Genomic DNA, 26,956 nt, shown 5'->3' with positions numbered 1-26,956 from the left:
TAGTTCACCTGCCTTTGTGGCTCTAAACAGAAGATTAAAAACTATTCTCTCTCTCTCTCTCTCTCTCTCTCTCTCTCTCTCTCTCTCTCTCTCTCTCTCTCTCTCTCTCTCTCTCCATGCGTGCATGCATTTTGCTTAAGCTGTGCCTGGCAGAGCACACACGTGGAAGTCAGAGAGTAGCTTTGTGGATTTGGCTCTAGACTGTGATGACGTGGGTTGATGAATCCAAATTAAGATAGTCAGGCTTGCACACTGAGCATGCTTTACCCGTCAAGGCATCTTGCAGGCCCTAAAACAGAAGAGTTCACAGTGAGATTGAACAAGCTGACCTCAGGGCCTGTTCCAATGCTGTCTGGTGACTTTGCTTCTTTTTCATTCAAACAACTCTCATTAATAAGCTTATTATTGTAAGAACAAGTTCTGTGCCCATCATTCAAAGCAGTCTTAAGATCTTAGCTTTCTGATCTGAAAAAAAAAAAGAAAGAAAAGAGAACAAGATTAGAATGGATGAGCCCTGAAGCATCTTGCAGTCTCACTTTGGGAGATCCCTTAAACCGGATGAAGTAAAAAATAAGTTAACACCAGTACTACAGGCACTCGTCAGTATGCGACTCCTAGCCTGGTTCTGTTGGGTCATGGAGTCTGGCGAAGTCACCCCTGAGGAAGATGTCATCATCACTTTTGACATTAAGTGCAAACTGACTTCATAAATAAGATGTAAGTGCTTGCCTCTCTCCTTCCTTCTTAATGTCACTTGGCCTATGATGCTTTTCTGTCTTTTGTGATTATGACATTGGCAGTTTGTTGTTATGTAGAATGACTCTCAGTTTCTTATATTTTCTTTTACTAAATCTGGTCCTATGAGCTTGTGAGAAGAGTGCCATCTTACCATGTCATATGAGGGACATATGTCTCCACACAAAGAAAGTCACTGGTTTTTATCAAACCCAATCATTTGGTTAAGACCATGTTTGCCAGATTCCAAACTGTAAAGTGCTAGTTTTCTTCTATGTGTAGTACTTGGGATCCAGTCTCTGAGGACAGCTCAGTCCCAGAGTTAACATGTTTAGCAGCATCTTTATCCTCCTCTCTTTAGGTGTCAGAAGTGTCTAGTCCCTGTTGTGATGGCCAAAACCCTTCCAAATATGGCAAATGCTGCTGGCTGGATTAAGTAGGCTTATAAACCCATTAAACTATACCCTTAATTTCGACAAGAATTTAATTGAGATGTTATTTTTTTCAGCTTTCATGGCAAGGAACAAAGCACTTCTGTTATGCTAAAGGAATCCTTTTTATTGGAAATTCATACAATATTTTGTGATGACTGTTTCCCTCCCACATCTCCCAGATCCTCTCCACTTCCCCCATCCACCCAAATACATGCTGTCTTTCTCTTTAGAAATTAAACAGGCAAATAAAAAAAGCAAACAAACCAGAAACACACACACACACACACACACACACACACACACACACACCAAAATCCACACACATGAAAAAAACCAAAAATAAAAATAGTATACAAGCAAAAAAATCAGTAAGATAAAATAGACCCAAACAAAGCATTATGATACCAAAACATCTGTGAAAACACCATTGAGTTTGTTTTGTGTTTGCCTTTTACTGCCAGACATTAGGCCTACCTGCACTTACATGTTGTTTTTATACCCTGTGATTTTTTTCCATTGCAAGAGGCTATCAATTGGACACAGCTTCTTGGGTAGGTATAGGAGCTAATGTCTGCTTCTCCCTTGCAGTGCACTGGGACCCCTTCTAGCTTGTACCTGTGCAGGTCTTGTGCATACTTCTGCAGTCTCTGTGAGGTCATATGCACATAAGTTCCACTGTGTCTGGGCGATACTGGTTTTTGGAGTCATCCATCCCTCTGGCTCTTACAATCTTTCTGCCTCGTCTTCCACATAGTTCCCTGAGCCCCGAGGGAATAGGATAAATGAAGACATTCCAATTAGAATTGATGGCTCCATAGTTTCTCACTCTCTGAAAAGTTGTCTAGTTGTAAGTCTCTGTACTACTTTCCATCTACTACAAGAGGAAGGTTCTCTAATTATAGCTGAGTAAGACACTGATCTATGCATACAGCAGAGTGTCCTTAAGACTCATCTTATTGGTGTGTTCTACTGAAGGAATTCTTACTTCCAAAAATTTTGAAATTAAGTTACCACTTAAGCATGGATTTAATCTACCTTTCCAGTAGAACCTAAAATTTACCTCCATTTGACAAAAGACAATTTTTTTGCAGACAATATTTCTAGAATAAATGTGGAGGAAAATTGGAAAATATTTCACAGTCCTATTGAAATAATTAACTCAGGTAAAAAACATGAATTGACACTAAAATTATTAGGTGGAAGGCAGCAAGGAAAAAGAATGTATTTGGAATTAAAAAACAAATGTATATTTACAACTTTATGATACAGCAGGCTGACTTTTCCACAAAATTTTTCTCAGGCTTACTTATTTTTTTTCCACTTAAAATCTTCTGAAAATCCCAAGGATAAATGTGCTTACAAGTCTGTTATTCCTGTTCCCTGGTAATAATACTCATTATGAGTCTCGGCTTGTGCTCACTCTTCTGGAACATCTCCCACACTTTCCCTATGATACTTTCCACACATTGATTACTCTTTATAGCTCTTGGTTTCTTGACACTTACTCTCAGATTTTGGCATATACGTCTTTGGAACTGTGGATGCATCACAGATAACGATCTTTCCCCCTCTTGGTCACATTACAGGATAGAACTTGCTTGTGGCAGTTAGTGCCACAGGGGGAACTTCATCTGGTTTTTGTGGCTTGTCAGTCACACTTCTCGACATGACTGCTTTAGCACAAAGGACAGAGCTTCCCACGTAAATGGAATACAGACATCAAAGACCAAGAATAGTAGCCAAATCCTCTCAACGGGACTCGGCTCTGGGGCCACACCTAGGCTTTGCTCTTCATATTCAGCTTCTGTTTTCCTCTATGTCACTGCCTCTCTCTCTTCTGTAGGTACCTTGGCATGGTTTTCTGGCTCTCTCATCTGACCTAATATGCTGGCAATAGTCTGATTGCCTTTGAATGACACCTTTTCATTTTTTTCTTTCAAATTTACCATCACACTTAATCTTGGCCTTTAAATTCAAATTCCTTTCCATTCATTAGGTTGAGATGACTTCTCAGCCATTTGGCAGAGAAAGGTAAAATGTCACCAGAATGTGTCAGTCCAGTGTCTGGCTTCTACCAGCATCCCTGGGAAATGCAAGGATGGACCACATGAAATGAAGGTAGATGTCTAATGGAATGATTTAGGATTATTAGTACTGTTTGACTAGTACCAATTCTTTCCTCAGAATGTAAAGCTTCTCACCAGGAAATATATTTATTTCTCTAAACTAACATTAAACTTCTCGTCTAGAAAATGAGTGCAGAAAAATACTTCCAAATAATGATAGCATTTCATCCTGGGCCAGTTTCTGTGCCCAACTAAACTTAGACCTTTGAAATTCCCAGTGCAGTCAAAGAACTGTGATGAGGCTCATATTTCCCCCCAATTAAAAAAATACCACCGCTAGCATGATTCTTTAATGTTGAGGGAACCAACGTTTAAAATAATTTACCTATTCCAGTAGTAAATAGCAGTATTGGAGTTCGGATCTGAACTTCTGACACTTGGCATCCAGTGCTGGTTGTTCTTGGTTATCACCTTGATCGCCTTGGCAATTTCTTAGACAGCAGGTAACACACACTTCCGGGTGTGGAGGGTATGTGAAGGTGTTTCTGTAGTGGTTTCTGCATGTGGGTGAGTTGATTGAATGGGGAGGACCAAAGCTGATGTAGGCAGCACCAGCAAGTAGGATAGGGGCCTGGATGGAGCAGAAGGTGGAAGAAAGGGCAGGTTTGCTGCTCATACATGGGCCCCTCTTGAGTGGATGAGGTTTGTCCTGCTACCACTCTCCGTGGAACTCAGACTCGGAGTCCTCCATCTTTGCATGTCGACTTGATCTAGTGACACTTTAGAGGACTCTGAGGTCTTCAGCCTCCAGCAGGGGTGCATCGTTGTCCCCTCTGGTTATGGGGTGTCCAGTTTCCTAGACTGAGCAGCTGCAGATTTCCCGGGGTTCCCCAGCCTGCTGAGAAATTACCTGGCTTCCGGCTGTGTGAGCTGATCAAATAACTTTCTTATAATTGGCTGCACATTCTGTCAGTTCTATTTTTCTACAGAAATCAAGACAAATCCCAAACTTTGCAGAAATTTTCTTGTTGTCTGCCCTTGTTTTATTCAAGATGGCTGATACAGCTCTGTTTGCTGTAACAGTAGCCTGCTGTGTTAATCTATTTTTGACCCAGAATGAATCATGTCCTTTCCTATACCACCCCTTGTTCAGCCAGTGGCCATGTTCCCGGATCTACAAACAGGTCGTAGTCATTTGGTGCTTCAATTTGATCAGCTTAAAGCCAGTGTGCCAAGTTACCAACTCATGAAAATATAACCATACACGTCTTTTGAAGTTATTTTTTTCCAGCATGTTTTTTGTCTGATGCCATAAAAATTCCCTTGACCTTCCCCACTATAGGTTGAATTGTGTATGTCCACACATTATCTATATGTTGAAGTCTAATAACTCATGATGGTGTTAGAATGTGAGACCTCCAGGTAGTGAGGAGTTTATGAAGGTGGGGCACCCTTGAGGGAGATTAGTGCCCTTGCTAATGAGAAAAGATACAACAAGCACTCACTTTCCATCATCCACACTACAGAGCTGTCCATGAACCACAAAGCAGGCCCTTACCACTTACCAAATATGCCCTGATCCTGAACTGATAATATCCAGAATAGAGAAAGAAATGCTCATGAATCGTTTAGGAATACCCAGGCTAAAAAACAGTGCCATGTCCAGAGTGAACCCTGCCCTCTCCCTTGCTTTTATACAAACTATGTGTTAGGAAATTTACTTCTGCTGAATTGGCATTTCAATCATTCAGGAAATAGGCTTTGCTTAAATGTGCATTTTGATGATATTACTTCTTTTGTGTATGGTCCTGTTTTCCCAAAGACTTCTTAGCCTTCTCTTTATTATTTCTCGTGTCTCCATGGTCTCTTGGCCTTTCTTAGGAGACCAGGATGCACCCCAAATGTCTTGTGGCACTTGTCTGGTCCAATAGCATAAGTCTGACCTCTGGTGTTTTTGTGATGGATTGTTTCAAATTTCTTAACTATACCGTAGTGGCTCCTGGGTGCATATCATGTATCTGGCATATAAGATTACATTATAATTTATTGACAGTAGGAAAACTACAGTTAGGAAGCAGCAATGAAATAATTTTATGGTTGAGGGAGTCACCACAACATGAGGAACTGTATTAAAGTGTCTCAGCATTAGGAAGGTTGAGAAATACTGCTGTGCTGGCTCAAGATGGTTCCCAAAGCCTACTTCCAATAAGCACCATCAGGGGTGTGTCTACAGTTACCCATAAGCCTCCAAATTTTGTTCATATCCATGTTAGCACAGTGGGGAGCCACAATCATGAGTCCCTTCTGCCGTTGCTACAATGCATGTCACGGCCTGCTCCTCTGCTCCCACAGAGGGAAATTCTGAATCAACTGTGTTTACAGTAAAGATAACCCTGGTTGTTACATCTGAAGATGTGGATTTTATTATCATTATTCAAAAACAAAACAGAGTGACATGGGAGATCTCTCACTATCCCTGTTTCTTTCTTGTGTGTCTCTCTATAAAGTTTATTTAAAATTTTCTACTTTTTATTAATTAACATTATTCTTTGATAATTTTGCACACAGTTACTCTCACTGTCCTCTCTCCTTTATCTTCCCCACCCCGCCATCCTCCCCTCCTCCCTGCAAGTCCTGTCCCACACCCACAGTCATGTGTTTTGTTTTGTGACCCAATGAGTTTAACCAGGGCCCTCAGCATGACTCTAGGTGTGGAATTGTTCACTGGAGCCCAGTGAGCTCACCAGTGGGTATACACGGAAAGACTATGACCCTGCCCCGCCCCTACCAGAATCTCTCAATATTCACCAGAAAAGGATGGGGGTCCATGAGCCTCTACACATTCATGACTGATTCTAGACAAGCAAAGATATTTTTCTTTGTGTACATGTGTGTGTATGTGTGTGTGTGTGTGTGCTCGTGCTTGTGTGCGTGCGTGCGTGCGTGCGTGCGTGTGTGTGTGTGTGTGTTGTATGTATGTATTGTGTGTATGATGATTGTGATTATGCATTCATATGTGTGATTTTGGGGTATGCATGCATTGTGGTTCATGTGTGGAGGTCAGAGGAACTCCCCTTCTACCTTGTTTGAGACATAGTCTCTCTTGTTTTTCTGTTTCATACACCAGGCAAGGTGGCCTGTAAGATTCTTGCAGTACTTTGATTATAGGTACTCAGGCTCATCTGGCTTTTATTCAGATCTCTGGAATCCACACTCAGGTCCTCACACCTGTACAGCAAGCATTGTTTCCTATGGAGCTGGCTCCCTGTCCCCTTTCTCACGTATATGAAGGCAGAATGATAACTAGGTCTTAGCACCTTTGTGACTTTGCTACTAAGTCAGTTTAGCTCAGCCTTACTTTCCTGTGTTCCCACTGTTTGAGTTCTGTGCTCTTCTCTGTCCAATATTTTTCTCCTTTTTCTCCCTTCTCCTTCTCTCGCTCCTCCATGTCTCTCTTTCTACTTCTGCCTTCTCTCCCTTCTGACATTTGCTATTTGAAGAGGGCAATGAATATTTTTGATCAAAGCATGCATCCTACTGTTTTAGTAAGAGGACAATCATATGAAAGGGACAGCGAAGGAACTCGGAAGTAGGCAAGTATGGGAGAGACTGTGGTGTATTGCAGCCAAAGGTGGAATGCTGTGAGAAGAGAAGAGGCCTCAGGATTGAGAAGTTAACAGAGAGGGCAGGTACACATATGAAAATACAAGTGAACAAGCAAATACCAAACCAAACCAAAACATCATGATTTGACAATGAGGGAATCATTACAAAGATAACAGAAGTGTTGAGAGGGACATTATGTGGACAAGTCAGTCATAGAACAGAGGTTGGGGAGGAATTAGCAACACAGAACGTACTTCCTCTTTACAAATTCTGGATGAGAATAAGAAAAAAAAAGAAAAATTTAAAAAGAGGGATGCAGGCTACAGCAATACTTATGTTTCTTTCTTTTCAAGTTCCGAGATGTGAGTATATTTAGCAGTCAATGAATGGGAGTTGTTTAGGATATTTTAGACTATGAGTGCCATTGAAATCTTTGTACATAAGGTAATGATCCTAGTCAACCCCTCAAATGGTAATATTTCATTCATTATCCATTCATTAAGCAATCACTGGTCCTTATTACTTAGTAGATATTGTTGTGGGCCATATCTCCATGATCTATGTTGTCTAGTAGTGAAAAGACATAATAAAAACACAAATAAAAAGTCTATCTATTTTCAGTTAAAGACAAGTGTTATGTAGAAAATGAAGATAAATAAAAAGAAGGACTGTAAGGTTACCAGGGGTGAAATTTTATATATGACCATGAGAAAAAAAAAATAAAGCAGCAACTTAAATAGAGGAAAAATCTGTGGTAGCTGTGGTAAGGGATTTATACTTAGAATGACCCACAGGTTGGCCCAAGGGCCAGCAGAGCTGGTTACAAAGGTAAAAGGAGAAGGTGATGAGGGAGGGCAGAGTGTAGGGGGGGGGGTTCCCACATCGTTAGGAGGACTAGCTTCCATGGGAATAATGATTCTGTTCTGTAGCAAATGGATTTTAAAGGCCCAAGAGTAACAGCAGGGAGTCTAGTTAGGGGAGAACTGAACTAGCGCAGAAGAGGATGGTTGAGGTTTGAACTAGGATGGAAGTAGTAGGTAGTAGCAGGTAGTAGAGTTGATGATGGAGACATGGACATTTGCTTGGATGCATTGTGAGTGAGGTATGTGGAGAAGACAATCTCACGTGCTTTGCGTAATGCAGCTGCAAAGAATAGCATTGCCATTTACTGAAATGGGTAATGACTTGAGGACTACACCCAAGAAACCAGTTCCTTTGGGGACATTGGACGGAAGACAGCTTCTGTCTTATGGATGACATCTGACTACTTAACAGTGAGTCTCAACTGCCTCCTCTTTCGTCACCAGCAGGGTCATTAAATCATGGAAGTCACACCTGCTTACAGAAACCACTTCTCTCCAGCACCTCTTACCCTGCTCTTTCTAGTAACTGCCAGAGCTTCCTTCTACACTTCTCTTCGCCGAAAGTCTGATTAATTGAGTCATAAATCCTGTCACAGTCTCATTGTGTTTGTGTGGCTTTATTAGTCACACACAGTGTCTGTGTCGGATTTTGGGTGCAGGTCATCCACAACAGAGATGAATCAATATTGTGGAATGTGGAAGGATTTGAAAATAGAATAAGGAACTTATCTATTGACTTACGTAAGGCTGAGATGCATGATAGATATCCGAGTGACATCACTGAGTATAACAACACAGGTGTCTGAGGTCTGGAATACAATCCTGGCTTCAGACAGACATCCAAGAGTCGTTAGTGCACTTATGGTGTTTATCACCACAGGATAGATAAGCTTACTTAAGGCCTGAGATTAGAGCTGGGGAGAAGGCCAGCTGGCACTATAGAAATTGAAGGGTGAGAGATAAGCTAGAGCAGCTAGTCTTGGCAGATAGGGTTTCTTGTAACTTAGGAGGGCTAACAAAAATATTGGTCTGGGTAGCCAAGTAAAGGAGTTGTGTAGAGAAAGGAAGAATAGTCCATGGATACTGTTGCCAGGACAATGTGTCCTCTTTTCAGACTTATGCAATAAGGAAATAAAGACTTTGAGCAATGGGAGAGGGAAAAAAAAACCTGACCATAAGTGAATTTAGAGCAACCACATGTTGAAGGATCCTGCACATATCATTTAATTGATTTCTCTAACTTCCTGTAGCCTATCGGCGCACATTTGCTTATTTCCCCCAAGTGCCCTGGAACTAAATCTCTAGACTTTGCTTTTCTAGATGACAGAACCCTATCAGCATCACCCTCCATGGCTAGGTATCCTCTGCTACAAGTAGCTGCCTATTGGCTGCTAACATGCTGTACTGACCATCCAGGTGTCTCCCAGGTTTAGGCTCCAGAACTGTCCTGTATGACAAGCTGTAACTATAATGCCAGGGCTGTTACAAACTCCTCTCAGTCATTCTGATGGCAGCCAAAAGGCCTCAGAAACCCATCCTAGACTACTTGTGATATCTGGGTTTCAGCTCCGGGGCAACCTAACAAGGGCAACCCATATCCATTTGTCCTAGGCACTTGGATGCCAGGTCCCTCTTGTGGTTATAGTCCTCTGCAGTTTCTGCAACTTCTCATCTTACCTTCCAGAGGGCAAGAGAGATGCCCACAGAGCTTAGATGAACCAGGCCTCTATGACGCCATCCTGAAAGGCAGAGACATAAGTTCCAGAGTAGAGTGCAGAATGAGAAAGACTGTTTGTGGTAAGTCTTCCTCTTCCCATCCCTCCACAGCAATTTCTTCTACTCAGCAAAGTTCCCAAAGGAAAGCTCCCTTTACAAAGAAAGCAGCTGGGAATAGAAAGGTAAAGTGACAGCACTCACCAGGGAAGACAAAGCCATTGACTCATGGCTAGCCCATGACGATTCAAGTCAAGAACACAAATGTTGCAATCCTGTAAGGAGGTGTCTGCTGCTTCTGGGGAGTGCAAGGATTGGAGTCACTTTTCCTGGGTGTGCAAATCTGAGTCTGGGAAGAGACTGTTTTGTAACCTCTGTGTAAAGGAGTGATAGTCATTGTATCTCAGGTGAGTCTAATAAGGTTGAAAATTTAGAATATCAAGGAAGTGTTTCCCAGACACAGAAAACACACAAGAGAAATGTGGAGGGTTTGATCATCCTGGTACAGGCTTGTGTGGCCAGGCAGAGCCGCTGGCTAAAAGGAGACGAATTTGGAATGCAGCAGCAATCCCACTGTGTAGAACCTGTGCAGATTTCATTGTCAGCAAAATGGACAATGGTAGAAGGGCTTCATAAAGAGTCTGCTTTGAACTTTGAAACATTGGCATTGACTTCAATAATTACTAACACAGGCTCAGAGTGAGCCACCTGAGAAGTCAAGCCTTATTAACTGACACAGGTCACATCATCCTTGTCTCACATTTCATAGTGGTTTATTTGATTTTCCTTTATTGGATTTAGCTAAAAATTTAAAGGTGGACACTTTGAAGAAATGTCTACTTATTATAATTTTCACTGGTGTGCCTCTTTAATTTATGGTGGGTTCCTAATTCCACCTGAACATTTCCTTCTTAAATTTTTTTTTCTAAATCTTCTAATTACATTCTGTAGACTATAACAGAAACCTTATGTGGTGGGTGATAAATCACTGTATAATGAATATAAAAACAAGATAATGTGTTCTAAGTATTAAGAACAAGTAAGTAAAGAGGAGTCTATTTAACAATTGTCCTGGTAGTATATAAAGAAAACTTTTCTACCCTACAAAGAATCTCAGCCTTTGTGATGAATAAGATTATCCATCAAACATTAATGGGATACTGATGCTACCAAGATGCTGTACTTAGCATTATCTTTTAAGGTAGATTATTTCACTATTCATCTTATTCCATTGATGTGGTTGGGATAATTGCTATATGCTGAGCTCTGTGCTAAGTACCATGAATGCAAAGGGAAATGTGGCAGGAGGAGAAGACAATTTCAAAGCTGACTTATAAAGACCACGATAGGAGAGAACAGATGAAGAAACTGGTGTGTGTGTGTGCAAAGCAGAGTTTTTATTTAGGCATCAAAAAAGTGAAATTATGCTTTTTGCAGGAAAATGGATGGAAATGGAGATTGTACTAGTAAGTTGCACAAAGAATTACCTGTTTCCTTTCATTTGTGGAATATGGGGGGAGAAAAGACATGAAATATAAAATCGAGACAGGTATATGGAAGGAGGATGGGGACAGAAGACAAAGGAGTATCATGTGAGTGTGATCAAAGTACATGTTCATGTGTGGAGCTGCCACAGTCAATCCCTTTTTATACAATTGATATATTCCTATGAAGATGTGGAAATTAGTTTAAATAACTCTATGGACTGAATGTTATCCCAAAAGGAGGGTCGAGGAATAAGTAGTCTACGGTAGAAGTAAGGTTAGAGGAATATGAGAAAGAGCCACCAGGCACGGAATGCAGACAGTCTCTAGAAGATAAAGAAGACAAGGAAGTGGATTATCCAGCAAAACCTCTACCAGGAAGCACATAAGCCAACACCCTGACTCTAGCTCAGCGAGAGAACATTTGACTTCTGATTTACAGTAACGAAAGACAACGCTGTATTTTTAACATTTATCTATTTATGCTGTGTGTATGCCAGTGTGTGCTTGTGTTTGTGTGTTTGCATGTGTGCAGGTCGGTGTGTACACATGTGTCCAGGTGTATGTGTGAAGGTCAAAGGATAAGAAATTGCTGGAGACCATTCTCTCCTCCCCACATGTGAGTTCCAAGTATCAAACTTGGGTCTCCAGGTTTGCAGGGGGTGAGCCTTTCCACTGAGTTTTCTTGCTGGCATACTTTTTTTTTAAATGGTACCAAGGGATTTTAATGGTACCAGATATCTCACACATGGTAGACAAGCACTTTATTATTGTTCTGTATCCCCAGCCAAATCCATTCGTTTCAAACTACTAAATTTTACAGTGGAGAACTAATGCAACCTGGAACCCACTTTTAGCAGTGGTCCTGAGATAAGTGCTTTCCTCATTAGCTAAGAACAGGGAGGGCATGACAAGGTTAGAAAGCAAGGATTTCCTGATTTGAAGTGGACCATGAGGATAGGAAAAAGGGAAATATATTAACAGGAAAGCCATTGTTTTGGATCACAAAATTTAGCAGGTGGATTCTTAAGTTATTTCTCCAAGCTGCAGGGACTCTCACTTGTGGTCATAGGGTGAGTTACCCAGCACATCACCCTTTTGTGTTTGTTTATTATCTTCTATCTCATGAAATGTCTCAAAAACCTGAATTTAAAGTCACTACCTTACAGGCAACGTAGAAAATAGATTGGGGAAGAAAAAGAGAGAAGATAGCTGGAAAGAGTCATTGGGAGTTTAGGGGTGTTTAAAAGGGCACAGAAAAAAGACCCAGATTTAAAGGGAAGTAACTCACCATGGCAAGCACCACTGAAAGAAACATTGTATCCTTTGGTTGATGTTGGTTGAGTTCTAAAATTATGCTTGGAATGGCCAGTACATAAAATTAAATGCTGTAAAATGGAAGAAGAACAATGCATGTAAACAATAAAGAGTTAAAGCAAAAATAAATTCAACTGTCACTCTAGATATTTCACAGTCTAGATAGATGGCAATAAGAAAAATGCTGCTTTAGGGATATTAGCAATGGACACTGAAGTTCAGAGCTGTAGGATGAGTATAGAGAGTCCAGTGATGATTCTCTGGATGCTTGGACTAGATCTAACTCACTTCATTTGATCTGCAATCCATGACAGTTATGACTGAGATGCCACCTGCTGTGCTAGCGAGGACCCTACGCCATGACTTTCACTTGCAACCTTAGCCTCACCACATTTCTCAACGTCACAATTTTTCATCTTTACACCATTGGCAGGGAAATTTCGCTCCTGTTTAGATAATTTATTCTCTCTCTTTTTGTGTGGTTGTGTCTTCCATCACAAAAGTTTTTTCCATTCCTGTCTCTTTCTGTGACCATTCTTCATGACCATTTTACCAAGCCTGCACACTATTGTTTTTACTTTCTGCTGTGTTTACTATTCTGAGAGTTCCCTATTTCTGGCACAGAAAAATTAAACTAAGAACGAACTCTCAAGCTGGGAAAAAATTAGCTAGAGTGGGAAAATAACTACAAACAAATTCCTAGTTTTTCCAGAATGTGATAATTCACTGAATGGCATTAACAGTTTCATTTCTCAGAAGTAGTGCTGTTTTCATCAGGGCATTTCCTAAGCTTCTTGGTTGTTGAGAACTTCTGTCTCATGTCTTATGAAAATATAGATAAAATATAGATAGCCCATGAACATCTCATCCTAACACATGTAGCTTTTTTTATTATGAGGGGGATAGAAATTTCTCACCATGTTGAAATATTTTATACTCTCTAGACTGGAAAATATTTTTAACTCTGAAAGTATGAAATAAAGGTAGTGATCTAGAGTGGTGGGTGTTCTTAGGCATGAAGAATGTGCAAATAGGAAACTATTTAAATTTTACAGCAGGTTTGCAATGTATATACCTTATAAAATAGAAGCTTAATCCCATGGAATATGCCAGTGAAAAGCATCAGGAAGTGTGTACCAGATGTTCATAGATGCATTATTTATCTTATTTTTATTTAAAATAGATTCTTTCCTCATACAATAAATACATCACAACCCAACCACAATTTCCCCTCCCTCCACTCGCCCCCCTCCCCCAGGTTCCCTCTCCCCCAGATCCACTCCCTCTCCATTTCCTCTTCAGAAAAGAGCAGGCCTCCAAGAAACAACAACTAAGCAGGACAAAATAAGATACAGTAAGACAAGGTGAAAACTCCCAAATCCAGAGTCTTAAGAGAAGGCAAAGGAGTCAGAGATACAGCTGCTCCCACTTTCAGGAGTCCCACAAAACCACCAAGCTAACAGCCGTAATAACGTACTCAGAGGACCTGGTGCAGAGGTTGCTCCCCTAGAAGCTTAGGGATCCCCATGGAAGAGGAGGAAGAAAGACTGTAGGAGTCAGAGGGGATGGGGGCCACCGGGAGAACATGGCCCACTGAATTGACTGATCAGGGCTCACGTGGGTTCACAGCTGCTGAAATGGCAAGTGCAGGGCCTGCATAGTTCTGCATCATTTATTTTAAAATTGCTGTCATACTAACAACAACAACAATGTAAAAGCAAGTCCATAAGCATACTTCTGATACTTTTATTACTTATTTCCAAAGCTACAAAGATATGGAATCTATGAAGATAACTACAGGGATGATAAAAGAGGGATTTGGAAATCTGGGGGTCAGAGGACACTGTCGTGTATGCATATATTGGAGTTTAATACTAGTGGTTTCTATTTGTTGTAATAGGCATTAGACACAAAATTGTTTTCTCATTTGTTATATTTTTTGTTGTTAATTTTTATGAATTGATAGACTATATCATAGTAATGAAGTTATCCTCATTCCTTCCTTAACTCATATTCCTGCGGGAAGATTGGCCGCTTGTGTCACTCCGAATAAGGTGTTTTAAAATTTAGCCATACACTGTGGAAACAACAGCTACAGTCATGTGGGACTTCAGTCTCTATTTGCTGCTAATTAGTTTCTATCAGTGATAAGCACATAACAGGTGGAGGATTAAAAACTATAAAGATATCAGAATTGGGAGATTTGAATGCTTCACTGTTAATGAAGCTTTTTGTGGGGTGGCTAGAAATTTCGGATATAAAAATCACACCTACTATTTACCTGCAGTAATTTCCTCATCTACTCCAATTCTACTAGTTGTTACAAAATCTCAAACAAATGGAAGACTCTTCAAAATTATCATAAACTATACATTTATGGAATTTTCTAAGCCCAAGGCAATAATTTATCAGTTGGCAATCCCATATTAATCAGGCTCTAATAAACTATGAGGTTAAATACAAACCACCTAGGAAATTCATTTTATAAATAAACAGAGAACACACCCTTGAAGAACTGATGTTGTGAATTATAGGGACTTGTGGAAGTCCTACAGCATGCCTAACCTAGTAACAGAGTTTCCATAGAGAGAAAACTAAGAGTCAAAGGATAAAAATGTGGAAACACAGATGGTAATTAGGGTGGCGAAACTGTTGCAGAAAAAGACAATGTTGAAGTACAGGACATCTGTCAAAAGTCAAGTGCCCATACTGTTCGACACAGATACTGGTCATTACTATGAAGAATAAATAGCAGGGTTAATTCACATGTCAATCAACTCTATAACCACATAATAAATGTGTAAGTTTCAGCATTTCCTAAGACTCAATGTAAAAAGGTTGACATCTTCATGGAATAGTAATCAAAACATTCAATTCCTATGTTTTGAATAAGTACATTTTCTTACAATTAGAGTAAATTACTAATAAGGACCTAAACAAAACAATGCACAATGAAAAATGATTGTGAGTTGCATGCAAACATCATGCAATAAATATTCTGAAGAACACTGAAGAATGAACAGAAATTCATTTAAAATGTGCTGATGAATTAATTGATGAAAATTAAAATATCAGTGTCAGGTAAAAATGTCTAACTTTTCAACTGTTTACAACTTTTGTAAGTCTAAAATTATTTGGGGAAATGACAATAATGAAAAGTACTTAAATGTATTTAGATTCAAGATTGTTAGTTTCTTGATATATATTAATAAAGTGTTCATTAAAAAGACTGTTATACCACAAGAGCTACACTGACAAAAAATAAAAATTTTAAAACAGCCGGGCGGTGGTGGCGCACGCCTTTAATCCCAGCACTCGGGAGGCAGAGGCAGGCGGATCTCTGTGAGTTCGAGGCCAGCCTGGTCTACAAAGCGAGTTCCAGGAAAGGCGCAAAGCTACACAGAGAAACCCTGTCTCGAAAAACCAAAAAAAAAAAAAAAAAAAAAATTTTAAAACAAATAATAAAAATGATTTTGAATAAGCATATATGACTACATTGTGAGTATTGATTAATATTATCCTAACTGCATTTATTTTTTAAATTTTATTTTATTTTTCTTTATTAAGAAATTTTCTACTCACTCCTCATGCTATCCACAGATCCCCCTCCTACCTCCTCCCACCCCCAAACCTCTTTTCCAAGCCTCCCACCCCCAAACCTCTTTTCCAAGCCACCCCGCATCCCCCAAATCGAGGTCTTCCAAGGGGAGTCAGCAGAGCCCAGCTCACTGAGCCTAGGCAGGTCCAAGCCCCTTCCCACTGCACCAAGGCTGTGCAAGGTGTCACACCACAGGCACTGGATTCCCAGAAGCCTGCCCATAACTGCATTCATTTTTAGTGTGGAAAGAAAGGACATTCTTCACATGCATGTAGGTGCACACACACAGAGGGAGAGAGAGAGAGAGAGAGAGAGAGAGAGAGAGAGAGAGAGAGACAGAGACAGAGAGACAGAGAGACAGAGAGACAGAGAGAGACAGAGACAGAGACAGATATACAGACTCACATGGATTTTTACATCATCTAATTGGCTAAGCAAAGCCTGACAAAGTTTAAAGGGGACTAGAATACAAAGTACAATGTCTCTAACATTGATAGATGGTAAATAACAATGTTACCTGTCATACTGTTATTTATTTGGACATATTTATCAATTGCTTTTAATCTAGTTAATTGTGATTTAAGATAATTTATATACTTACAAATGAAAGCATGGCTAAATAAATGATGTTAATTTTTATATAAGACTACTATGCAGTCAAAAAGCAATAGCAATCAAGCAAAAGGTAAAAAGCCATTACATACGCATTGAAAAATGTCTGGAAAGGATATATAACTTCAATTGTATATAAGTTTAATTTCTCAAAGTTTTTATAACATTTACCTTATTACCTTTCTAATTGTAAAGAGATAATATGCAGTTGAATTTTCACAACCCAATACATAGTTATAAATGTCTCAAGATAGTAAGTTGATTAATCTGCTCCCGTGTATACATACATACATAGTGCTTCTTGAATTTGTATACAATGGCTGTAGCATTGTTTAAAAGAGGATATACTACCAGATAACTTATTTAAATGGGGAAATCTGCTCGTCTGTGATGTATTTGTTAATGCTCATGTGAAATGGGTTGATTTTCTGTTTTTACATGGGTGTTTGATTTAGAGTAGGCTGTATCAACTATTGGTTTTGTATCCTGAAAGTTTCTTAATTTCATTGAGATTTTGTTTTTTATCTTTGGTTTTTTTTTTTTTTTTTTTTTTGGTTTTCTGAGACAGGGTTTCTCTGTATAGTTTTGGTGCCTGTCCTGGAGTTCACTCTGTAGACCAGGCTGGCCCTGGACCCAGAGATCCACCTGCCTCTGCCTCCCGAGTGCTGGGATTAAAGTTTTTTAATCTTATAATTTGTTTATAGCTTGTGTTCTCACCAGTTCCCAACAAGGAAGTGTTGTTCTTACTACCTTAATAGATGGATGTTTTCATAGAGAACCACTGAATGACATAGAATACTTCGTAAAACACAATGGATAAAGTAACTATAAATACAAGTTAAAGATATTTTTAACAAATAACCAAATGAATGGAAACACATGAACTATGAACCAAAGGCTGAGGGGCCCCCAACTGGATCAGGCCCTCTGAATAGGTGAGACAGTCGAATGGCTTGGTCTGTTTGGGAGGCATCTAGGCAGTGGTACCAGGTCCTGGGCTCATTGCATGAGTTAGCTGTTTGAAACCTGGGACTTATGCAGGGATGCTTGGCTCAATCTGGGAGGAGGGGACTGGATCTGCCTGGACTGAGTCTATCAGGTCGATCCCAGTCCTGGGGGAGACCTTGATCTGGAGGAGGTGGGAATGGGGGGGTGGGCTGGGGGGAAGGGGAGGGGGCCAGGAAGGGAGAGAACAAGGGAATCTGTGGCTATTATGTAGAACTGAATAGTATTGTAAAATAAAATAAAATTAAATTTAAAAAAAAGATATTTTTAAGACTACGTTTCAGGGGATGGGGGATGGCTCACTTCAGGAAAGTGCTTGCCATGCCTGTAATCTCAATGCTAGGTCCTAAATTGAGCCATGGTAAGTATGGGACCGTGTGTTGTACTTTATAGTATAAATACACATAGATATTAGCAAGCATGGGTACTCTACTCAATACCAGAATACTAATGCTTTTGAACATACTTGTATTTATTCTCGGGTGTTTCACTTCAAGTATTTGATTTGTCAGTGGTTTCCTCACTTCTCTGATCTTTGAGAAAACTTACTCAAAATTTCTTTTTTTTTTACCTATTGGAAATTTTATTAGCAAGTCAGAGTAACAGTGGAAGAGAGTCAGAATTTGATCTTCTCTTATGATTTTATCAAATCAAGCAGTGAAAATGGTACCCATACCCAATTTTCATAAGGGACACAATTCATGTATTTACTCACAGTACTGTTAAAATCACTCTGTACAGTAGACATTTCTGAGATTAGGAGCTGGATCTATGATTGTGGCATAAATATAAAATTTTAAGGGGTACTTACTGTGAAATTCATAACAGTCTCTTAAAGCCTTCCAAGGGTTCTGAGCAATGATTTCCACTTCTTGTTGTTTGTGTTTATTTTCATTTTCCTGGAGACTAAGTGAATTAAACCCAAGAAACATCACTGGAAACCCAGATGCTGAGTGAACACTGTGCTTTAATACCTAGGGGCCTACAACTGATCTCAAGAGTATTCAATAATTCAGGAAACAGACAAACAAACTCACAAACAGGTACAGGTCCACCGATGTAACAGGGGCATGGCTGTTCCAGCAATAAAAGCCACTTTCTGATTAGATTTGAGGCCAGCTTCATGGGAGGGAATGCAAGCATACTGCAAACCTGGTCAAAAGCCCATGGCTAACAAGGCCATTGACCTGTTAGGAGAACTTACTAATATTTTCCTATATGGACATGTAGTTAAACTTCCTTATAAATCTTATGTTTATGCCTATAGATTGGTGTAGCTGTCAGCCTTAGTTGGAGAAGTCTCTCTTAGCAGTGGGAAGTGGTCAAAGCAGAGACATATTCCTTATCAAATGCAGAGCACAAATGACTGATGAACATTCATCCCTAAACATGACAGCTGTGTCACCAACTCTGAGGCCAAGAGACATAGTGGAATGGGGAGTGGAAAGACTATAAGAGCTGGAGAATGGAGAAAAGTGCTATAAAATGTCATTGCCATAATTAGCATACAGCAGTTGTGGCCATCTACATGAGACCTCAATACAGACACAACAAAGACACCAAAGTAGGAGGAGGACTCTCTGTAGGAAGAGGTTCAGCCATGGCGGGTGGAAATATAAAAGGTAATGGGTGGAAATGTGATTACAATACAATGTATGTAAGTAAGAAAAATTAAGAAAAGAGGGGTGTCTGCTCTCTGCTCTCTTCTCTGAGGAGTGGTTCTCCAGTCTCTGATTCTCAGAAGGTGAAGAACAAGTCTGAAGAACTAACCAAAGTGACTTAAGGCATGAGAGCTTAGGACAGACCACAAGGGCGAAGGTTCAAGTTTAGATTAAAGGATTGACAAGAACTGGTATCGTTGATGAATCAGAAAACTAAGAGAGAGTTTCACATACGCTCAAGGGTGCACAAGGACTGATGTGTGACTGGTCCTGCAATGCAGACTCTGTTTTCTATCAGGAGGCATCAAGGTTCAACATTCTCAGCATCTTTTGTAAAATGAGGGGCTAAGACTCTAGAATCGAATTCACTGAAGCTGCTATATGGAGAAGTATATGGAGAGTGATATATACTGTCACAAGCCAAACACCAATGCTAACTTCAAAAACAAATTATGATTTTGCCAAACAACAAGTAGGCGAAGCAGTTTACTTCATATTTTATCTTTTACTATCCCATCAGCTCTTGAATACGTAAGTTTTAGTACCAAAGTCCTACCAAAATTAATAGGTACACAAATACAAAGAGGGAAAGAGATCCTATGCTCATGGGTAAAAAAAAGTTTGTACTATAAATTTATGTTACACAGTTTGAGCTATGGATTCAAAGAATTCCATATCAAAATTTAAATACCATGGGTTGGAGACATGGCTCGGTGAGCATAGTGTTTGCTTTGCAAATGTGAGGAGGACCCAAGTTTGGATCCCCAGCATTTATGTGAAAGGATTGGCATGGTGGAGAACATCTGTAATTCCAGCACAGACAGAGGCAAAGAGAGGCAGATTCTAGAGGCTTGCTTGCCAGCCAATGTAGCAAAAATGATGAGTTGAATGAGAGATCCTGTCTCAAAACATAAGATGGAAAGTGAAAGAGGAGGACCCCTGATGCTACTCTGGCTTCTATATGTTCCTCTGAGGCCAAGGGCACATGTACACCACACATATACTCAAAGAAAAAAGAAAAATCTATATTACTTTTCACAGAAAGGAAAATTAATAATCCTATATTTTATGGAACAAAAAAAATCTTAAAAATAAGAAAGAAACAAATGAAAGCCCAAATAATCCCATGCAAACACCACAAATCCAGAAGCCATGTTATGTTGACTTGAAAATCTAGTACAAATTTATTAGAATAAAACTACAAGGAATTAAAAAACAATACACTGATAGGGGATAGAGACATGTCTCAGTGGTTAGGACAGCTTTCTGCTCTTGCCCAGCACCCACATGGCAGTTCACAACTGTCTGCAAATCCAGTTACAGGAGGTAAGACACTCTCTTCTGGCCTCTGTGGGCACCCACATGTAAGTGCATGCACACACACAGGTAATGAAGTAAATCTAAAGTGAATATTGACAAATGGAACATGCTAAAATAAATGCAGAAAGTTAGAGTGAAATCTACATATTTATTGTTAATTGATTTTTTTTGACAATGTGTCAAGAACACACAATGGGGAAAGGAAAGTCTCTTCCACTCACGGTGTTAGGAAAACTGATACTATAAGCAGACTCACAGAATTCTACCCTTGTCACACCTAGTGTATATGATCCATCTAAAATCAGGTTGAAGACATGGAAATGTAAGATGTGAAACTGAGAAAATATTGTAAGAGAACAGCGGAAAGTGACATAGCACTGGGTTATGGATTTTCTTGGCTATGACCCCAAGACCAAAACAGATGGATATGAGTGTGTTTGCCTGCCCAGCAGAGAAAACAACCAACACAGTGAACTGAAAACCCACACACAGAGAGAGCATTTGTAGTGTATGCAAAATATGCAAGGACCCAGTAATTTATAATAAGAAAACAAATATTGCCACTTTAAAAAAATGGTCCAAGATCCTAGATAGGCAGTTCTTAACACAAGCACAAAAGACTAGTATGTAAATGAAAAGGTAACAAAGAGAAAAGGAAACCATGCACTGTGGGAATGTGAATTAATCAATTAATTAATACAGTTATTTTGGAAAATAGTATAGAGGATCCTTGACAATCTAAAATAGAAATCCTATATAACCAAGACATTTCACTTCAGGATCATGTCCACAGGAACTGAGTAAATATATTGAAGATACATCTGTATTCCAAAGATTACTATTATTGGGATAGTATTCCATCTATTCCCTAATGGCTCTTGAGTTAGAGCATGAGTGTAGGGCTATTGATGTTTTGGAGATGCATGTGACTTGCTAAAAAATGAGTGCTCTCTTAGAAACTTGAGGCTCACAGGGTCTTAAAGTCAGTTTTCTTTGTTCTCGACTACAATTTTATCCTACCAGTGGGACAGAGAATGTCAACTCTGAAGTTCATAGCAAACATGACCTCAGCTTTGCATAATGTGTCATGTCCACTTTCTCTTGTGAAATGTGCAAAATAACCAAAGATACAATTTCTTTCTCTGAGTTCTTTCTGTTCCAGAAGATCAAGAGTCATGGAAAACCGGGAAGATCACTGAATAGCCTAAAGGAAGACAGTGTCCCAAGAAGCTGATGGCATTGGCTTTATAACATCCTTAATTTATAGCACTTAGAGTTCCTGAAATGCTTTGCCTCTGATATTTACCTTTAGCTAAAAATCATGCCAATGTTATTTTCCTTGTCTATCTCAACACAGTCACCAATTTCAGTAACACAGTGGATGTTTTCCATTATCCATTTATATTTATCTTTTTTAAGGATAAAAGATAATGATTTTTATTGTTCATTGACAAAGTTTTCCAAGTTACATTTGCTCCAAATTTTATAATTGTGTTTAACATTGGTAAACCATTTATATTTCCCTTTGCTATTACAAGACTTTGAAAGTATTTAATTCTATCTAACTTTGTGAGGTCACAATCTTAAACCTAGAGGGAAACTGTTTATTTCAAGTGAGTGACCACTATGATCAAACTGTCTCATGATAGGGAATGCACACAAGTTACCAGTGTAAGATTGTTCCTGTGTTAAAAATGAGGACAGTTGTATTTATTGTGAAACTTAAGTTTATTTCAAACCCAAAATCTCAGTGTGTCTTATCACTAGACACTTTGAAGTTAGTCAACACTCTAATCCTTCTGTTTGCTTAGGTATAGGATTCCTCAATATGAATAATCAGGGAGTGGCTTTGAGGCATGTTCAGAAGCCTCACAGGATTCCTAAACTGTGAGAAATTGCGTGAAACCAAGGGAGCAAGAGCTTATATATTCCCAGCACCCTAAAGTCATTCACATAGAAGAGAACATCTCCTCCATGGTACTTTAAAAGCAGCCAGTGCCTCTATTTTTCCTTTGTCTAGTTGTGTTGTGACTTTTTGACCTTTTCCAAGAAGACAAATAACTATTAGTTTATAGAATTCACATTGACTAAAGGCACTGTTATTAACTTAGCAGAGGTTCAGCATTTCATTCTAATCCACACAAGTGGCGTAGCGCTGGTTGGAGTTGCATCTGAGATCAGCACCCCGGAATGGGTAGAAAGCAGCAGCAGTATACCATGAACGTTGAGCAAAGTTCGGGGGAGCAGGTAAGTACTACAGGTAACTCTTAATAACTCTCCTGTCTAAGATTCTTAGTTTCAACATCTAATCTTGAGGGGGCTTTTGAACTCTATGTTTGCAGAGTCAATCTGGTTGCCATTATCATGGATTTGTTCAGTATGCCAGACTGTGTTTTTATATTCCCAAGAATCTAGGAATTACTCTTGGTGCTGTATTTTAGTATTTATATCAAAACATATGAAAAATGAAAAGCAAAAACAGAAAACCACAAAAAAAAACAACTTTGTTAGATGATTGGAAGGGTCATCTTGCTAGCAAATATTGAAGCATTTTTTTTTCATCTCTACACAAATTAGTCCATTGAAAGTACTTATTGTTGATCTTTTTCCACATAAATGTCTATTTATAATCAAAGTAACAATTACAGAAAATGTCTCTTGGAAGGGGGAACTTGGTTGAAAATATATTATTACTCTACTATTCTGCAAATCAACTTTTCTTAGACTCATGAAAACAAATCTGAATGGTGTCGTTCCATAATCAAACTAATGCCTTCACTTTACAAATGGAGAAGTTGAAATGTTTATCAGTACATGTTGCTATTCAGAGTTAGAAACTGAATTCTTTTTCTCACATATACTTTTTTTTTATAGGAAAAACAAACTACTTTTAAGTTCAACGTCTGTGTCTCTGACACAAGGAAATGACTTTTATCAACTAGAATTTGTATACAAAATAACAGCAAAGTTAGAATTTTCTCAAAAATTGTTTTGTAAATTGATATTGCAGAGGAGAGCAGTTTAGTTTTCAAAACTAGGCTATCATAAACTTAATTTATATTTTCCCCAGATTCCAAGAATGCTGCATGACACTATGGCTTTAACCTCGTATGTTAAGAGTTTGTCCCCATATGTCCCCATATGCTGCTGAATATGATTTATAGTTTTTGCTCACAATCACAATGAAAATCTTGATGCAGTTCACTCCATTATGTATTTAGTCATGCCAAGTAAACAATAAGACAAACTTCCATGATAACAAAAATGAAAGAAAGAAAGAAAGAAAGAAAGAAAGAAAGAAAGAAAGAAAGAAAGAAAGAAGGGAGGGAGGGAGGGAGGGAGGGAGGGAGGGAGGGAGGAAGGGAGGAAGGAAGGGAGTGAGGGATTAGAATTTATCATATTTTCAGCACTCTGAGGTTTCAGGTAGCCTGAACCCTCTTGTGGTGCTTAAACTTGAGACAAGGGAGCCTCGTTTTAGACAATTATGTATTGTTTATCTTGGGAACCTTAGAAAAATCATTCAATTAAAAAAAACCCTCATAATCCTACCTAAAGTTTATGCTGTTTTAGTTTCAAATTGAATTTAATCTAATCCTTCTAGTTTATTTTATCACATGGAATTTAACAAACAACTAAAGCATTTCCTTTAAAAAATATAATTTTATTAACCATATATTAATGAATAAATATTAATTATATTTCAGGGAACTGACAGATTATAGTACTACTAACACTTTTTCTAAGAGGACACTTATTAAGGTTGCCCATTTTTCCTCAATAAACACGGTTTTTTTGTGTGTGAATTCGCACACATTTTATATACTTCATTACTACTATGAATAGTACATATGCACCCACCACCAAAAAAGCAAAGGCTCTTATGTATATTTCTTTATACGTTTACAACCAATGAACAAAGTGAGTTGTTATTTTAAATAGATTATATGGTTGATTATTCAAGATTCTGATAACAGACCATCCTGCAAATGTTGGCAGTTTTGTCTTTCCTTTTTCTTTATCCGTATGTACTGAGTAGAACTTTCAGGAAAACATTATCCACTTCTCCTTCCTGTAATGGGATGGCTCTCAGGTTTTGCTGTTAAAGCATACTGGTCATTATTTTGAGGTAAACATTTCCTGTCACATTTAGGAACTATTCCTTCAATTTTAGTTCATGTAGAGTAATCTTGCTTGCCTCCTTTTGTCAGGACAGGATGTTCACATTTGTTCAATGGTACTGGGGCATCTATTGATACAATCAACTTATTTTCTTTCATTGATCATCTGGTGTGAAATGCTCACACATCTGTGTCATATCACTGAGCCATCATGACACCCATAGAATTTACCTAGTTCTTTACTTATGTCATGTTATTTTCATATTATTTTGTGTTTGTTTTTATATATATTTATGTTCCCAGATCACATAAACTTTCCTTATTCTTAAAGTTTAAGACTTGTCTATCTGATTGTTAATGACTTTCTGTCTCTTTCTGTATAGTTATTAAGAAATCCATACTGTTCAACTGAAGGAACACACTGTGGCTGTAGATCACACCATGTGACATGTGAGCTGCATCCGGTAAGATCCGAGGGAGGTGGCTAGATGTATCTATTGTTCCTAAGAATAACATGAAATAGGACAGTCAAGCCCTTCTCTAGCACTTCTCTGAGGCTCCTGGGACATAAGGACTCCTACAAAGTGATAGCACTAGATTGTGTGTCTTTAAGGTCCTATAGATCAAAATCAATTTACTCTCTCTGTTTGCATATTTCAATGAGATCCCTTGTATTTATGCCTGACATCTAAAATATATTTAATAAGTAATTTTAATCACAATTGTTAATATTTAATAAAAAAATTTAGAAACAATAAACAATGAGCAAAAATAAACAAAAAGCCCCCTTGAGTTTTCCACCCTCCAAAGACAACTATCTCTGCATGTCTTTATTTTTATACTTGTCTCTACCAATTAGAAAACGTTATCTACTTTGAGAAGTGTGTTCCTGATAATATCATGATAATTTCTAAGTCAAGTTATTTAATATTAAAACTTATTGCTGTAATACAAAAGGGATCACTGAGGGATTTTATTGTCCTCACAGGATTGTAGGCAAGGTGTGTGTGTGTGTGTGTGTGTGTGTGTGTGTGTGTGTGTGTGTGTGTGTGTGTGTGTGTGCTGGGGGATTTGTGGTTTCATAATAGTCTTTAGAATAATGAAATACGTTAGGTTATTCTAGTTGAAATCTGTTATCTGTTACTATTTTGTAACTGCAGAAATAACCACTCTCATAATGCTTTTCAGGCTCCAGAAAACCCATGTTCACTCTGGAAAATATTTCTAATGTGTCTGTTGGCTTGTCTAGTTGCCACAGCCATTACAGCTCTGGCCTTTTATTTTGGCCCCCTTGGCAACCCCAACAATACCACCATCGTCATTCACACAGATGGAGGGTCCCGTCAGGATCCCTGTACCTCTGCTTCTACACCGTCTCTGACCTCAACACCTCCACCTGGAACTGAGACCACTCCATCTTCTACTGTAACTACTCCGGGCTCACCTACCAACCCACCCACACCTACTACAGTGATGACTAGTACCACCATAGAACATGAGGTTGACATTGATTATCAGATAGTGTGAAATCTCAGCCCTCAAGCCAGATCAATTTCCTCACTGAAAGGGGACATATTCAAGATTCTGAACCCTGCCATGATGTCTCAAAACGCATGGCTTTGTTAGAACCAGTTCTCTACTAATCTATGCTGCTTTCCATGTAGTGATAGTCTTGTACTGATTATGTAATACCTGAGATAGGTAGGGCTTCAACAATTACTACCATCTTCTAGAAGTTCTCTCATTCTGAGACTTTTACCATGTCAGGGAACAATGAAAAAGGACTAAGGCTAGGAAATTTGGGTAAGAGTTGGCTAGATGGTCACTGCCTTCCTCTCTTGCATGATATAGAACTGTTGTTCTATAGAAGAGAACATTTTTTTTTTTTTCTGAATTTGAGTCACTCCTTGGCATGCTGGTCATGCAAGGATAAAGCCAGCTAAGGTCATCATGTTAGTGCTTATAAATTCTTACTTTCCAACTTCTCTCCTTGAGACAGTTAGGGGTGGCCAAGGAGTATCATGGAGGGGACAGGGGATCCAGGTCTACCTAGTGGCCCTGGATATCCAGGGACGGTAACATCAAGTAGAGGGCATGTATTGTTAGGTATTATGAAAGACGGAGGTGCTGTTTGTCTGACCTGTAGCATTGAGTCTTAGGAGTTTTGTTGGTGTTCTCTGCCTGACTTTTTGTTGTTCTTGCTTCCCTATTTGCAAGTTTCAATAAACCTTAACTCTTGCATGCCATCTCTGAATGTTATCTTTGACATCTCAGCAACCTAGCCCCCTGTCTTAGCATATCTTGGCTGTGAATGTTGCTCTCACTATGTTAAGTGATTGGAAAAACAAAACTTCAGTAGACCCCGAGTGACTCACGTAGGCTAACACAAAGAATGTTTCATTGTCTCTTTTGTACCATCAACCT

The 26,956-nt window shown here is 39.0% G+C and overlaps 1 protein-coding gene across 1 annotated transcript; it reads left to right on the top strand.

The window, feature by feature from the left end:
- Positions 1 to 22,604: 22,604 nt before the first annotated feature.
- Positions 22,605 to 26,059, top strand: Dynap (uncharacterized). Its single transcript, XM_006970127.1, has 3 exons — positions 22,605 to 22,661; positions 24,916 to 24,996; positions 25,721 to 26,059. The coding sequence occupies exons 1-3, from the start codon at positions 22,605 to 22,607 to the stop codon at positions 26,057 to 26,059; spliced, it is 477 nt and encodes a 158-aa protein (XP_006970189.1).
- Positions 26,060 to 26,956: the final 897 nt, after the last annotated feature.

The sequence above is a fragment of the Peromyscus maniculatus genome, chromosome 19 (genome assembly GCF_049852395.1).
Source record: "Peromyscus maniculatus bairdii isolate BWxNUB_F1_BW_parent chromosome 19, HU_Pman_BW_mat_3.1, whole genome shotgun sequence".
Classification (NCBI taxonomy): Eukaryota; Metazoa; Chordata; class Mammalia; order Rodentia; family Cricetidae; genus Peromyscus; species Peromyscus maniculatus.
Note: the sequence above shows the minus strand (reverse complement) of the source record. Positions and strands in the feature narration are given on the sequence as shown.